At 45.4% G+C, this 17,139-nt stretch overlaps 1 protein-coding gene across 1 annotated transcript; it reads right to left on the bottom strand.

Annotated features, from left to right (window-relative positions):
• Positions 1-11,360: 11,360 nt before the first annotated feature.
• On the bottom strand, positions 11,361-15,621 carry LOC109742515 (uncharacterized). Its single transcript, XM_020301609.3, has 2 exons — positions 12,137-15,621; positions 11,361-11,582 (listed from the first exon to the last, which is right to left on the bottom strand). The coding sequence occupies exon 1, from the start codon at positions 15,030-15,032 to the stop codon at positions 12,561-12,563; it is 2,472 nt and encodes an 823-aa protein (XP_020157198.1). The 5' UTR covers positions 15,033-15,621; the 3' UTR covers positions 11,361-11,582; positions 12,137-12,560.
• Positions 15,622-17,139: the final 1,518 nt, after the last annotated feature.

Genomic DNA, 17,139 nt, shown 5'->3' with positions numbered 1-17,139 from the left:
TCTCTGCGGTGATAGGTGGAGTGGCGGCGTGGTGGTGGAGGTGGTGGTTTGTGCTGGTGGTGGCGCTGGCGGCGGTGTGGGCTTCGGCCGACCTTGCGTGCGGCGGCTGTTGGCGGCGAGGGTGGTGGCGATGGTTCGGGGCTGCCCCTCGGGGTCCCGACGCGGATGTGGGCTGCCACGGCGTGGTGGTGGCCCATGGCGGTGCTCTGGGTCGTTTCACGGCGGCGGCTGGACTTCTTCGGCGTCTGCTTGTCGGTGAGCGGTCTTGGCGACCTTCGATTCCTCTCCCCGTCGTTCGGGCGCTACCTTCATCGGAGGGTTGGCCCTCTCCCAGCGGCGCCCATCGCCCGTCTCGCGCCCGGCGGCAAGACCGAGCTCGTCTCGCGCCCGGCAGCAGGACTGGACTCGTTTCGCGCCCGGCAGCAGGATCGGACTCGTCTCGCGCCCGGCAGCAGGACCTGACTCATCTCGCGCCCGGCAGAAGGACGGGTCGATGGTGGCCAGTTTTGGCCGGTCTATCGGGTCTCGACGCCGGGGACTGCTCAGGAGTGAGAAAGGCGGTTCCTTTCCGTTCGTCTCTTTGGTTGGGGTAGCGGTGGGTGGCGGGTGAGGTGGCGTCAAGGTCCTGGATGCTGGGGCGGCGGCCCTGGTGATGGTGTCACGGTGCTCCTGGGCAAAGCCCATGACTTGGTGCTGCCTGGTGGCCATGGCCGTGTGGGCGGCGTGGTAGCCAGGGTGTGGCGTTCGGTGGCGGTGAATATTGGTCGGGGTGAAAACCTGTTCTATCTTCGGATTGACCGGCAACGGCGAAGCTCGTTCCCTTCTTGAAGGCGTCGCCGCGACTCTTGCTGTCCGTCGTGTTGCTCCGGGGGAAACTCTGATCCTTGGGTCAGGCGGTGGCGGCACTTCGGTGTCGTAACCTTCCTGTAGGCACCGCCTTGGAGCCCACGGTGCGTCGTATGTAGCTTCTTCTCTTCGCGGTGGCATGTTCACGGTTGAGGCCCCCGGTGGCTCTTGTAGTGCTAGGGGTGGTGTTGCTGCGCTCAGCGCCTATGTATCCTGCCTTGCGTGTGTGCGTGTGTTTTGATGACGTGTGTTGTACTGGGTTGGTGATGATCTTTGCTTTATATATAAAACAGGGCGAAAGCTTTTTGGGTAACACCACATAGGTGTCGGCACGCGTACGACACAACGAGGAGTTGGACAAGACTCAACTTCCCCGCCGACGCTCCCTCCACGGCCTTCCTCGCGCCTCGTGTTAAGGATATCTCTCGAGACGAGGAGAAGGAGCACTGCAAGGCAAAGGCACAGCTCAAGGCCGAGTGTGATGATGCCTCCTTGGGGCAAAGCTCATCGACGACTATCCGCAACTCTCGATGAGAATCACATGTTTTTTCGAGTTCAAGGTGGATGCACGCAAGACGGGGCATGAGCTGCCATTTAATTGTCCATTTTTACTGTTTACTACATCGTAAAGTGTGTAAGTAGCTATAATGAATTGGACTTTCCCCTTGTTCTTCTCATTCCCTCGTGTTTCCGTTGAATTTAAAATCCGAACCACAACACGGTGGAGATGTGACTCATTGGCTGCACAGGAGCGAGATGGAGTCGGTGCATAGCAATTGGATTACACGAGAAGGGAGATCATCGGCCAGGGGGTTTCGTGTGTGACCAAGTGTGGTCATCATTGGTGATTAACGTTGGAGCACGTTGTCGACCAAGATGAACAAGCAAGGCAACATTGGGTCCTCTTAATGGAGCCTGTGTTGCGCTTGTAATCAATTCCGGGATACACGAAATTGTTAGATGCTCTGGATCGGGTAGGCTAGATGATTCGCGGTAGTTTACCTTCTCCTTGTCTTCAGGAGCTCCTGGTGCCGGTGGTGAACAGAGGGGAGATCGGCGTAGAGGTCGACGGTGAAGTGGCTGGTGGCGCTTTCCATCGCTTCAGTGCCTCCCTTTCGATCGGACTAGGATTAGAAGTGGGAAACAGTGACGGCGGCAAACCTCGTACCTTGTGCCGTGGTTCCCACCTCCTCTATATGGCACTGCGCGACAGGGGCCCACCAGCCTTGCTTGGGCTGGACGCCCCCGGTCAAGGGTGGGTCAAGGGTCCAATGGGCCGTTGGGGAAGAGATCAATCTAACATTCTCCCCCTGATCTCATCATATACTTTTAACTTTATACTTTGAAATAACTCTTTTCAAAGTACTCGTTCCATCACAGATTTGTATGTAGAGCATGTCTCATCATCACGGTCTATCCCCGATAGAATCAACACCTACAACACGCTCCTCTGTTTTGAAACAGATTCTTTAACCTTGGGCCCTTTTATTGTCCGGAAATCTTAGACTATACCATAAAACCCATGTTGACTGTGTGTTCTCCGAACACACTGGGCGGTAAGCCTTTAATAAGCAGATCTGGAAACACTTGTCTGTTGCTTTTATGCTTCAAGCATTTCTACATAATTCTGGACTTTCTCCTTTACAACGCATAACTCTGTGTCAGTGTGTTTGGCATCAACACTTGACTCGTTGTCATAGGAGCGAAAAACTTAAAATGGTTATCGTTGTTGTCGACCATTATCAACTCCGGGTACAGGTCTGCTTAACCATTTTGCCTGTCCCTCGGCCTCATATCGAGCTATAACATGTGTTTGCATCACATTGATGATAATTGTTTCATTCTTTGGAGCTTTCCACACAAAAACTCCAAGTGTGAAAGTTAGCGACAATTGTGGATTTCGCTATACATTTCACAAGTCCTGTCTTTGTACTCACAATCTTTTGAGAGCACTTATTTCTTTCAGCATGAGGCCGATATCTTTGACTCCATTCCAGTGATTTATATATATATGGACTAGACATGCCAAAATAATCCGGATACGTGAACTATGTAATATATTGAGCTTCCAACAGCTGAAGCATATGGCATCATATGCATTTTCAATCCTTTCTCATTAACTTTTGGAACACCAAAGTTTCCAGTTCCATTACCCTTGACTATAAGAATAGGTGTAGGTTTTCTCGCATGCATACTTTAGAGACATTTCTTAGCATGTCCATGCGACATTCCTAATACCCCCTTTTATTCTTTTCTTGGTGAATCTCGATAATTATAACGAGAGACGCTCTACCGAGAACATTATTTTAAACTTTGAGGACAAGACCTTCTTTTCTCCTCCTGCAGTAGATTGACATGACCACTAGCAAGTAGGATGTCATCCACATGCACAGGATTAGAATGAATTTCCTATTCTATAACTTTGAATGAATACAATTGTCCTCTCATTTTCTTTAACCCAAAATAACATCTGATTCTTTTAACTTTAAAAGCCACTCTCTAGAGACTTGCTCTAGTCCATAAAAAACTTCTTGAAGCAGTATCCCTTGTGTTCTTTACTTTCATCTGATGTAACTCAGATCATGATATGCCAGTAACACTCATTGTAATCTATTCATTCTCTTTGCACAAAATCTTTCGATTTAAGTCGCGCTTTACACCTTTACATATTTCCTTTGGAGTCACATTGGCCTTGTAGACCTCCATTGAGTGCTTTAAATGAGGTGGGATCAACTTCCATTTGAATTTCACCAACATAGACTTTATAGTAATCAGAAGTATCTGATTTTCTCATTCCTTGAGACCATCTGTGTCTCATATGGGGTTGTTGTTGCTCTGTCATTGCCAAGAGGCAAATTAGTTCTATAGTCTTTCATTTCCAAAAGGCAATTTTACAGGGACCTGTATCACAAGATCCATGTTTTACTCATTCATCCTTTATAGAGCTGACAATAGGTGTTGTATAGGTCATACAACGTGCTCCCCCATATTACTCCATCTTCACTAAAAAAATGGTGTATCTTTAAACTTTATTATTTGGGTTTATTCTGTTAAAACTTTCTTCTTTATGACACTTTAAACACCGTCTTAGTATTCCTTTTTCTGCTTTCGGAACTGTAAAAGATCCAGGAATACAACTATTTCTTTTCTTTAGGGGTATTGTTATGACCGCCGTACTCCCCCAGACAATCACATTCTTCATTAATAGATCACTTTAGATGCATAATGTGCATCACATTATCTAAAGTATAGGGGAGTTATAGCATTCTTAATTTATCTCATATTTCTTTCTCCCCCTTGCAATGTGGCAAGAACTTTTCTGCCACAATTTCGAAAAACCATTCATAACTCTTATGAATTGAGGAAACTTCGATTATCTACTTCATTTATCTGATTACTTCATACGAAATGAAGTTATCTGTTAACTAGTGTGGGAGTACTTTTTTCCTCATTCCATTTCAGAAACTCAACAAAGTTCTTTATCATTAGTACTTTTGCAAGTCACACTTGCATATCATTCTTATCTTTAGGTTTGTTTGTAACTTTTATTCTCTTTGGATTTATTGAGTGCTTAATGACCATTACACATAAGGTGTACGGTTGATACTAGGAAAGCAGAATAGCTACTCCATACTTTTCTCCCAGAGTGGGACACATTTAAAAGCACACGAGTCATCATATCTTTCTCCTGTCATACAGGATAAGTCCTTTGCCAGAATTTCTCCCGCCATACGGGATTTTTGACATAATATTATGTCAACTTTACCCCGTTACGTAGGTATTTTCCCAGACTTTTCCCGCCATGCGGGTTTTGTCATAATCATCTTTTCCCGCCATGCGGGTAATTCCCTGTAAGGGACATAAATGCCAGAATTGGCTCTTTTAACTGCATATTCAATCATCAAGTTTAGGAATACATCCGAATGCTCTTTTACACACATGCTTGATCCAACGTTGGTCAAATTAAACACGCATGTTGCTTGTTTCATCTCAAATCATGTTGACTGAAAAATCTTCTTCATAGAGAGTAAGTGAAAGACATTCGTCAACCAAGACTCTCAATGATCTATCTCTTTTCTTTTGAAGCCATTCTTTAGAGAGAACATACTCACTCACGTTATGACCTTTCTTGGTCATCTTTCGGGTCACAAGTACCCAGCCATTCGCTTTCACAAATGAAAGCATGGAAAAACTTTTGGTATGAGAAAAATTAGCCAATACTCAACTGTAATGAGCATAAAAATAACCCCATGTTGGTATGGTTAAAAAAATTCGCAAATTAAACTTTTAAAACTTTGTTTTATATTCTAAATCACCGTTGGGCAGAATTGGAATAAAACATCATCCTTTTACATTAATTCCATATCACCATTGGGCGAAAATGGAAATAATGCATATAACTCATAAACAATGTGTATGTCTATTAAACAACTTTGCTAAGAAATAATCATCATGATCAAATTTATTGCAGCGGGAACAGGAAATATACATTTCTCTAGTTCAAGAGCATTTTTTTATCTTTATCTGTTCTCTGAAAATTGATCACTTTAATACAAAATTTATCAGAGATTTAAGCTTTGAACATAAGACTCATAGAATTATAGTATTGTTATCATCAACGTTGGTCAGAACATAACAATACCATATTTTAACTTTAAAACAAATATCTTTCTTTGGCCATAGCAGAAACTATCTGCATCTTATTTCACCCACGGGGGAAAAACATTGTTAAGAACAGTTCTTCCAATTAAATTTTCCCGTTGGTTCCAATTTAATTGGAGGATAAACCTTTTACTTTGCAGCGGAAACTTTACAATATTCTATTCAGAAACAATTATGTACTCTTTTACTCTCTAAGCAGTTTTGACTGGTTGGTTTAAAAATGCATTCCCGCAAAAAAAAGGTTCAAAAATGCATTAGAGAAGCAACAACTTAATCTTTTACTTTAGTTCTATTCACTTTTAAAAGAGCACTTTTATTTTTATCTGCAGTGGAAAACGTGAATAGAAAATTCATGAACTTTTTATTCTTTACAAAAACTTTCTTTTACTTTTCTATTTTCTAAAACAAAATTTTCGTTGAAAAAAAAGGCATAGAAAAACTATTTGAAATCTGCCCAAAATCTGGACAAATAGCAACAAAAAACCAAAATGAAAACAGCAGCAGCCGGCCTCGATTCGGCCTGGGCCGCCCGGGGCTGCGGCCTCGGCCCAGCTCGCGCGGCAGTGCGCACGCTGCTGCTGGCCTCAGCCTCTTTCGGCCCAAAAAGCCCATGGCCAGCTAGGTTTTTCATCGCAGCCATACGATGAGATCGACGGTCCAGCTCGATTTTCACTGGAACAAAACAATCCCACCGCGCCGCTAGGGGGAAACCCTATTGGGGGAACGTAGCATGCAATTTTAAAAAAAATCCTACGCTCACGCAAGATCTATCTAGGAGATGCATAGCAACGAGGGGGGGAGAGTGTGTCCACGTACCCTCGTAGCTAAATTATATAAACACCCTCCAGTCCAATGACATCAAATACTTGTTTTGTACGAAACACTATCCTCATTGTTAGAATATAACTTGTATTAGGATTAAGACTCCTACTCGGTTTGTAACAAGGCTAGGTCAGGTGCGGCTTGACTCTTATATATACTTCTTATATCGGTACAATATTGTATCAATAATTATTCAATACAATTCTACATGGTATCAGACTTTCGATCCTAGGGTATGGCTAACCCGCCAGCCCCGCCACCGCCGCCGCCGCCCGGCTACTTCGAGCGACGCGCCGCCATCGTCGCCGCCAAGGTCGCCGCGGCCACGGTGTCCTCCGCCTCTACCTCTACTCTAGCTCTACCCCACCAATACCCCCTTCCATCTCCTTCACCGACACCATCTCCAATATTAGCCCCTACATCCCCATAACCCTAGACCTCGCTGCTCACAACTACTACCATTGGCATCACCTCTTCGACGTCCACCTTGGGCGATGCAATCTCCGCTCTCAAGTTGCCGACGACTCTCTTCCTCAACTTCATGACCCGCGATGGGTCAAGGATGATCTCGCCATTATTCAATGGATCTACATGCGAGTCTCCACAGAGATCTTCAATCTCGTCCACTGTGACGGTGCCTCCGCCGCCAATCTATGGCGGCCCTTCGTCAGCTCTTCCAGGACAACATCGACGCTCGCGCCAACAATCTCCACAAAGAGCTTCGGAATACGGTGCAAGGTGATTCACCAGTCGGCGTCTATTGCCAATGCCTCAAGGCGATTGCGGATGAACTCCGCGAACTTGGTGATCCGATCGACGATCGCCAGCTCATCAACGTCCTCCTCGTCGGTCTCAGCGAGCGGTTCGAGAAGTAGGCCTCCTTCATCCCTATGATGCGTCCACGTCCCTCCTTCGCCGAGGTTCGCTCGATGCTCCAATGGGCCAATCGTGCCCTAACTACGAAGGACTCCCGTCCTCAGGTCTTCACTGCTTATCCTCGCCCGCCTGTGTCGACGCCGCCACCGCCACCTCCACCAATAGCACCTCCTCAACCATCCGGCTGACGTCCAAGTCCCAACTACCGGGGCAAAAACCCTAGGCCACCGCAGTTCCGCACGGTGCCCGCTCCTGCTCCGCCCCCGGCTCCACCGACTGCACCACCACCGCCCCTGGCTTCATCAACTTCACCACCACCGCCGCCCGGATGGCGCCCATCTCCTGATCCATGGACAGGGCTAGTCCAGGCGTGACCTATGCCCTGGTCCGCCCCTACGCCATATGGTGCCCCGCCTGCCTATACCGGTGGCTGGCAGCCCGGTGCTCGCCCTCACACCAGCGCGCCTGTTCTCGTGCCCCGACAGCCGACGGCCGCGTACCACGCTGCTCCCTCCTACGCGCCACCGATCTACAACACCAGTCCTTATGCATCCTATGGCGCTCCATCGCCCCCCTACATGCAGCAGTACAATGATGGTGCCTCTCTCTTTACGTCGATGCCGGCCCTACTGTCGACGCCACCACACCCGCAAGCTCCCATGACTACACCGACCTCTACTTCGACTCTGAGCTAGGACCAAGCTGCTTTTCTACAAGCCATGAACAACTTTGCTGCACAAGGGAACTCAGGTACGGATTGGATTTTCGATTCTGGTGCTTCTCGTCATATGTCTGCATCGAGTAATTTGCTTTCTTCTTGCACACCTTCCTCTTTTCTCTCTATTACTCTCGGTGATGGATCTTCTATTCCTATTTACTGTGTCGGTCAGGCTCAAATCCAATCCCCAACTAAGCCTTTGCTTCTTCGTGATGTTCTTGTAGCTCCTGCTCTTATTAAAAATCTAATTTCTGTTCGCCAAATCACCACTGATAATCATGTTTCTGTTGAGTTTGACTCCTTTGGTTTGTCTGTGAAGGACTACCCGGCCAAGGCCGAGATCGCTCGATTCAATAGCTCCAGTGTTTTATATTCTCTCCATGGTGCTCCGCTCGCTGCTCCTCCAACATCTATGGTGGCCTCTATTGATCTGTGGCACCAACGTCCCGGCCATCCCAATAAAAATGTGTTATCCACACTTCTTAGTGAATTTTCAATACCTTGTAATAGAGATTCTCATAATTCTTCTATGTGTCAGTCATGTCAATTGGGCAAACATGTTCGCCTTCCCTTTAGTTCCTCTCAATCCTCTAGTACTTTTCCTTTTGAATTACTTCATTGTGATCTCTGGACATCACCAATAGAAAGTGTATCTGGTTTTAAGTATTATCTCGTGATTTTTGATGATTTTACTCATTATGTTTGGACTTTTCCTTTACGCAACAAATCCGACGTTCATAATATATTCCTTAACTTTCAGCGCTATGTCTCGGTCCACTTTTTCCTCCCTATAAGATTCATACAATGTGATAATGGTCGTGAATTTGACAACTTTAAAAATCAAAATTTCTTTCTACAATATGGAATTCTCTTGCATTTCTCCTGTCCTTATACCTCCCCTCAAAACGGCAAAGCCGAGCGTTCTCTTCGTACTCTTAATGACATCATTCGCACTCTGCTTGTTCAATCTTCTATGCCTCCGAAGTTCTGGGCTGAGGCCCTCCACACGGCCACATATTTACTCAATATTCGTCCATCCAAGGTTAACCCACAAACTACTCCTTACTTCTCTTTATTTCTCTCTCATCCAAATTACTCCGACGTTCGCGTCTTCGGTTGTCTTTGTTTCCCAAACTCCTACTCCACTTCTCCTAACAAACTCTCCCCGCGCTCTACCCTGTGTGTCCATCTAGGTTTTTCTGACGAGCACAAGGGTTGTCGTTGTCTAGATCTTGTTAGTGGTCATATTCATGTGTCTCATCATGTAACATTTGCTGAAAACATTTTCCCCTTTTCCGAGCGTCAACAATTAGATCCCAACTCACCCACGCCGTCCACTAGTCCCTCTCGTCGCAATCATCTTCCCTTCTTTCACCCGCCGACCTATCCAGCGAAACCAGCCGAATCCTCTGCCGCGGTAGAGGATCCTGCCGTGACCACTTCTGTCATCACCTCTGTTCCGGCAGAAAGAGGAAAACCCATTACACTCTGGCGCGGCAGACCTCCTGCCGTCGCAGTCTTCACCGCCATCTCCCGCGCCTGCTTCCTTCGTTGCGCTGGACGCGTCCACCACATCTTCCCCCACCCCTCCCGCTCGTGCTATTCCCGTTCCAGCTCCTACTAACGATCATACCATGCGCACACGTGCCAAGTCCGGGTTTCGTTTACCTGCAAAAGATCGTCTCAATCTTCATGCATCTCTATCTCCTTCCTCTCTACCCAAACCTTACAAATCAGCTCTCCTAGATCCTAATTGGGCCGCAGCTATGAAAGATGAACATGATGCCCTTCTGCAGAATAACACGTGGCAGTTAGTTCCTCGTCCTTCCAATAGAAATATCGTTTCGGGCAAATGGGTTTTTCGCCATAAATTTAATTCTGATGGGAGTCTTGCACGTTATAAGGCTCGATGGGTATGCCGTGGTTACTCTCAGCAACACGGCATCGATTATGACGAGACTTTCTCTCCAGTTGTCAAGCCCATCACTATTCACACTGTCCTTAGCATCGCCGTCTCATCTTCCTGGCCAATTCATCAACTAGATGTCAAAATGCTTTTCTTCATGGCTCTCTTCAAGAAACAGTCTGTTGTCAACAACCTCTTGGCTTCGAACATTCCTCCTATCCTAATCATGTTTGTCTTCTTCAAAAATCTCTTTATGGTCTTAAACAAGCACCACGTGTCTGGTTCCAACGCTTTTCTACTTATGCTCAAACCATCGGTTTTACCCCTTCCCATTCTGACACTTCACTCTTCACCTTTCATCACAACAACAACACTGCTTACCTTCTTTTATATGTTGATGATATTATCCTCACAGCTTCCTCACAACAATTTTTAGATCATATTATCTCTCTTCTTCGCCACGAATTCTCTATGACAGATTTAGGTCTTCTTCACCACTTCTTAGGTATTGCTGTTATCCATGACTCCTCTGGTCTTTTCTTGTCTCAACGTCAGTACACTCTGGATCTTCTTTCTCGTGCTGGTATGCTTGATTGTCAAACTTCCCGTACCCCTGTTGATACAGGTTCCAAACTCTTTACCGACGGTGATCCTTTCTCTGATCCTTCTCTTTATCGTAGTCTTACCGGTGCACTTCAGTATCTTACTCTCACTCGTCCTGAAATTTCTTTTGCTGTCCAACAAGCTTGTTTATATATGCATGATCCTCGTATTCCACACTACAATCATGTCAAACGTATTCTTCGGTATCTCAAAGGCACACTAGACTTAGGTCTTCATATCAACAAATCCTCTCCCACCTCCTTGACAGCTTACTCTGATGCAGACTGGGCTGGTTGTCCAAATACTCGTAGGTCCACATCCGGATTTTGTGTTTTTCTTGGTAACAATTTGGTTTCTTGGTTTTCAAAAAGGCAGGTTACGGTCTCCCGCTCGTCTGCTGAAGCTGAGTACTGCGATGTGGCTCATGCAGTTGCTGATACGGTTTGGTTGCGACTGTGATAATATTTCAGCTGTCTACATGTCAGGGAATCCGGTTCAACACCGTCGCACCAAGAATATTGAGATCGACATTCATTTTGTTCGAGAGAAGGTGGCTCTCGGTCAAGTTCACGTTCTCCACATGCCTACTTCTGCTCAGTTTGCTGATATCTTTACTAAAGACCTGGCGACTACTCCGTTTCAAGACATTCGTTTCAGTCTCAACGTCGTCGAGCCTACCGTTGACACTACGGGGGATGTTAGAATACAACTTGTATTAGGATTAAGACTCCTACTCGGTTTGTAATAAGGCTAGGTCAGGTGCGGCTTGGCTCTTATATATACTTCTTGTACCGGCACAATATTGTATCAACAATTATTCAATACAATTCTACACTCATCACATGAAAGAACAATTTGATAACCTAATAAGAATAGTTTTGAAGAACATATTAGCTCAGTAAACATAAAAATCTTTCAGTAGGTAACTAGGGCTGAATTTGGCAATTATTTCCTAAAAACAATTGACATTACATAATATAATACAAACTTTTAAGACCTTAAATATATTATCAGGTGCAACTCATGCATAAGGTGTACATTGACAGCCTGGCTTTGGTTACGGTCTCCCGAAATCATGATTGATACACTGCTGCTTTGTGGGTGAATCTACATACAGACGAAGAAATAGCATATTTAATGGGCTCTGTGCTGCACAGTTTGGAAACACTGAGTCAGATCAGGAAGGACACATACATACACATAAGTGATGGCGAAAAATCAGGTATTGATCCTGGGAGATTGAGGTGAGATAGATCCCTCAAAATGCAAAGTAACACGAAGCTCTTAGAAACAAAAGTTTAAGTATGATAGAATAAATTCCCCTGATTTGCCCAATGAACTTTTGGATTGAGATGTTTAGTACTTCAAGCTCAAAAACAAAAAAGAACTGAACTCGAGGTTTGACATGCGTACCATGTTTGAAGAAGTCAGACAAATACTGTTTAACAATAAAATACAAAGATAATTTTAACATTTTACAAGCAATGTAGTTTGAGGTCCTATGGTAATTTGTTACTGTAGTTTAGAAAGAGACAGAGCATTGAGCGGTCAATGGCCATACATGTCCAGAAATGCAAGCACTGTTAATTCAGAGACTAACAACTAAGGAAAGAATATGTTCTATGAGGAAGTCTGAAAAGACATATTTGTAGAACGTACATGTTGGAGCAACGTTAGATGACCAGAAGTGCCAATTTCAATACCTCAAGATTGTTCAGGTAGTAAAATCATCAAGCTCTTGGTGCTGGGGGGGGGGGGGGGGGGGGGGGGGGGGGGGGGTGTTCAGAGAACGCCAAACAGCTTGATAATGTAGAATAGTCCATCGATTTCACTATAATTGCCATCGGCCCAACACACACTTGATACGCTGAGGTTCAGAGAATTCCAAATAGCTTGATATCTTTCACCATTAGCAAACACATCACACACCAGACGGCCCATGTGTGGAGGTGGCGTACGGATCAGGAGCGATGTCCATAGGATGCACGCCCAGCAGCTAAGCACCGACCAGAACACCATGGTGGCAGTGTGGCACCATCACCCAGCTCAATCTTGGTGAGGCACTTGTCCACATCATTGAGAGGGAGCTCCAAACCACGCAAACACTTATCAGCTGATTCCAGTGCATCAACTAACTCCATCAAAGAATTGGTACTTTACAGGGAGCAATTGTATTTGTTCACGATATTTACCTTTCCCAGAAAACAGAGACAACAACAATGAACTAGTTGAAGCTTCAAGTGAGATGCTCTTGCCATCAACTTTAGACATATAATTTCCGGCCTTGACTATCTCCCCCTTCTCCAATAACGTTCTAATGGTATCATTTAAAAGACGAGAGCAAGGAGCACAACCACTCTTCTCCATTGATGAGAACATATTGTCAGCTTCTTCCACTGATCCTTCTTTTAGAAGATTTCGTATCATTATGCCGTATGTAGAGGCATTGGGCACCAACCCGCTGTCTGATATTGCAGCAAACAAATCTTTAGCTTCTTCTCTTCTCTGAACCGTGTACATTGAATTAATCATGGTATTGAGTGTTGTGATATTGAACTTTACATTAATTGTGCGTAATTTCTGGAACATGACGATTGCTTCGTCGGTGCAATTATTTCTACAAAGTCCTCTAAGAATTATGGTGTATGTGGACAAGCTCACTGTTGTTCCACATCCGATCATCTCATGGAGCATTTTCTTGGCAGCAACTGTTCTCCCAGCACGAAATAATCCATCCAGTATGATGTTATATGTAACAGTTGTAGGTTTAATTTCCTTATGTGACATTTCTCTGAACAGATTCAACCCATCATCGATCCTTCGACTCTTAAAATAACCATTGACAAGTGTATTATATGTAAAGATGTCAGGCTCAATGCCGGCTGATATCATGACATCTAGTACACTGAATGCTTTGCCCATCTCACCGACTAGGCAATATCCATCAATCAGCGTATTAAACATAATGATGTCAGATCTCTCCCCTATGTCTTTAACCAAGTCAAAGATATGGTGTGCATCCATAACCCTTCCTTCATTGCATAGACTGTGTACTATTGAACTGAAGAATGCAGTGTTTGGACAAGGAATACCTTTGGTCATCATTTCATAAACCAACTCCTTTGCTTTCACCAGATCGCCATGTGTACAGAAACCCTGAATTAGGGAGTGATAAACAACTGTATTCGGTTGTACTCCCGTACCAATCATCTCACTTAACTTATCCATAGCATCAGCGAGCCTCCCCTTTCTGCAAAGTGCAGATATTAGAGTTGAATAGGTGAATACATCCGGACTCAGTCCTTGTCCCTGCATTTCAGTAAGTATGAGCATAGCTTCATCCATCATTCCTCGTTTAGCATATGCATCAATTAAAATGGTGAAAACAAGGCAGTTGGCTACAATACCGTCGCCTTCCATTGAATTAAAGAGACTCATCATATCAGCAAAGCATCCTTCCCTTGCATACCCGTGGAGCAGAATGCCATACGTAACAATATTAGGTCTGTGGCCCTTGGCAGCCATGGAATCAAAAATTTCAGCAGCTTCTTTGCTTCTTCCATGCTTGCAAAGGGAGTCAATGAACGAGTTCCAAGTGACAATATCTGGTATAAGACCACTGCTTGTCATTTCTCTGAACAGTTTAGTCGCCTCTTTCCACCGGCCCAAAGTGGAATATCCATGGATCATGCTAGTATATGTCACTTTATTCGGTTGAACGCCGTTATCAACCATCTGCCGAAGGAACAACTCTGCATTGTCCATTGCTCGGGCCTTGCACAATGCATTGATAACCGAGTTATATGTCACCACATTAGGCACAAACCCTTGCTTCGTCATTTCATGGAATAGATTGCATGCCTTGCCTATTTTTCCTTCCTTAAAGAAGCCGTGGATGACCGTGTTATATGTGACCACGTCAGGGGAGCACACACCTTCTTCTTTCGCCATCATCCGGAGCAGGTCGAGCGCCTGCTGGCTCCTGTTATCATCACATAAGCTCTTCAGGACAATGGCGTATGAGAAGGCATCAGGCACACACCCCAGCTCGGTCATCCTATGAAGCAGCACTTTCACAGCGTCGTCTGTCCGTTTAGCGCAGCACAGGCACTTGAGGACAGTGTTGGCGACGGTCTTGTCTGCCTTCAGGCCCGTCCTTAGGAGGCGGCCGAAGAAGGCGAGCCCAAGTTCCGGACGACGCGTGTGGCAGCAGCAGTTCATGAGGACGCCGTAGGTGAAGATGGTGGGCGGCGCCACCCGCATGCCGGCTTCTTCTCGGCAGACACGGTTGAAGAGGGAGAGGGCGAGGGCGGGGCCGTCTCTGCAGGCCTCGGAGGGCGTGGCACGGGTGAGGGCGGCAAGGAATCCGTTGAGGGGGCGCTCGGGGACCGGGGTGGCCTGCTGAAACAATTCGTCGAACAGGTGGTGTGCGTCTTGAGGGCCGAGCGTTCCGTCGCGGACGCGCTCCGTGGCCGCCGCAAAGGCGGCGCGGGGAGACCAGGAGGGTGTGGGTCGTGAGGTGGAAGAGGAGAGGCGGCGGCGGCGGCGGAGGCGGGACATGGGCGTGGTGGAGCAGTGGCGGAGGCGGAGGCGGGACATCGGCGAGATGGAAGAGGAGCAGCCGCGGAGGGACGTCAGCTAGGGAGAGGAGGAGTTGCGGAGGCGGAAGCCGGACGTCGGCTAGGTAGAGGAGGAAGAGGACGAGCGGCGGCGGAGGCGGGACGATCGGGGCGGGAGGGGATTACTGTTGCTGGAGCGTGTTCAATTCAGGTCTGCGCTAAGGAATGGGATTTTTTTCTTCTTCGTTTTTTGAAAGGCTATGGAATGGGATCTTGGCAGCGTTGCGACGTACGAGTATATGTCAGGTTTGGGCGTTACATTCAGAGAAGAAGGCATCCAACGCCCGCCTCTCAAATCGCAATTCCTGCAAACCAGCATCAAACCTGAGAGGTTGCTCACCCAAACTCATCGTCATGCGTCACGCTCTATAGCGGACGCGACTCGACGGCCTTGACACAGATTGGAGAGACGCGTTCGCGTAGGAGGGTGGCGCCGCTTTAATGCAGAGAAGCCTACTCCGGACATTATGCTGCAATGAAACGGTGTCGCTTCGCATGCCCCAACTATTTAAGCAGGGCGTCGGCCAAAGCACATCTCATATGCCCTCCACACACAGCCGAGGAGCTCCTCTCCTCTCCTCCACGATGGGGTATGGCCATAACGGCTGGTTTTCAGCTAATTTTTTTTAAATAATACAATTATTTTCTTAAATTTCAGAAATATTACGGCATAATTATTTTTTTCAAAAATAATACCCAGTCAGCCTACTGCTGGCCGATTGGATCCAGTCGACCTACTGCTGGCCGATTGGACCCCAATCGGCCAATTGCTGGCCAAGTGGCGCCCAATCTGCTTCCTCTAGGCCGACAGGTGCATGCATCCATTTATCTATTGAATAAGTATTTGAAAAATGTTGAAGAAGTATTGAAAAAAATGTTGATCATACATATAAAAATGTTAATCAAGCATTTGAAAAAAATATTTGAAAAATGTGGAAAACATATTTGAAACTGTTGAATAGGTATTTGAAAATTGTTGAAGAAGTATTTTAAAAAATGTTGATCATGTATATAAAAATGTTAGTCAAACATTTGCAAAAAATGTTAAACAAGTATTTGAAAAATATTGATCATGTATATAAAAATGTTGAACAAGTATTTGTAAAAACGTTGATCATGTATATAAAAATATTGATCATGTATATTATGCACATGTTAAACATTTTTTTCAAATACTTGTTCAATTTTTTAAAATACTTGTTTCACATTTTTTCAAATACCTTTTCAACATTTTTATATACATGATCAACATTTTTACAAATAATTGTTCAATATTTCTATATACATGATCAATATTTTTGTTAAATACGTGTTCAACATTTTTTAAATACTCGTTTAACATTTTTTTGCAAATGCTTGATTAACATTTTTATATAGATGATCAACATTTTTTAAAAACTTATTTAACATTTTTCAAATACCTATTCAACAGTTTCAAATATTTTTTAAATACTTGTTCAACATTTTTTTAAATGCTTGATTAACATTTTTATATGCATGGTCAACATTTTTTTAAATACTTCTTCAACAGTTTTTCAAATACCTATTCAACAGATAAATGGGTGCATGCACCTGTCGGCCTAGAGGAAGCAGACTGGACGCCAATCGGCCAACAATGGGCCGACTGGATCCAATCAGCCGGCAGTGGGCCGACTGGATCCAATCGGCCGGCAGTGGGCCGACTGAGGTCCAATCGGCCAACAGTAGGCCGACTGGGTATTATTTAAAAAAATATAATTACTGCATAATATTTCTGAAATTTAATAAAAAAATGTATTATTTTAGAAAAATTAGCTGGTTTTTAGCGCCGAAGGGTGGATCCAACTCTTCCGGCGGACCATGGCGCTGCATGCCACGTTCTCCAGGCCCTTCCTCCTCCACCACTGTGACGGACAAGGAGGAGATCATGGTCTCCTCCACGACGAGGAAGAGCCGCCGCTCGTCACGGAGGCCGCCAAGGAGCACCTAGAGCTCCCCCTTGAGCGGTCACACACGGTCTGACGCCTCCCTCATCGCCATAATTAGCTGGTTGAAAACTTGATATTGATGTTTTATGTACTGCTATTCACACTTGTGCTGGTCCACAT

The sequence above is a fragment of the Aegilops tauschii genome, chromosome 1 (genome assembly GCF_002575655.3).
Source record: "Aegilops tauschii subsp. strangulata cultivar AL8/78 chromosome 1, Aet v6.0, whole genome shotgun sequence".
Lineage (NCBI taxonomy): Eukaryota > Viridiplantae > Streptophyta > Magnoliopsida > Poales > Poaceae > Aegilops > Aegilops tauschii.
The sequence above is the reverse complement of the archived record's forward strand: the minus strand, read 5'-3'. Positions and strand labels throughout refer to the sequence as shown.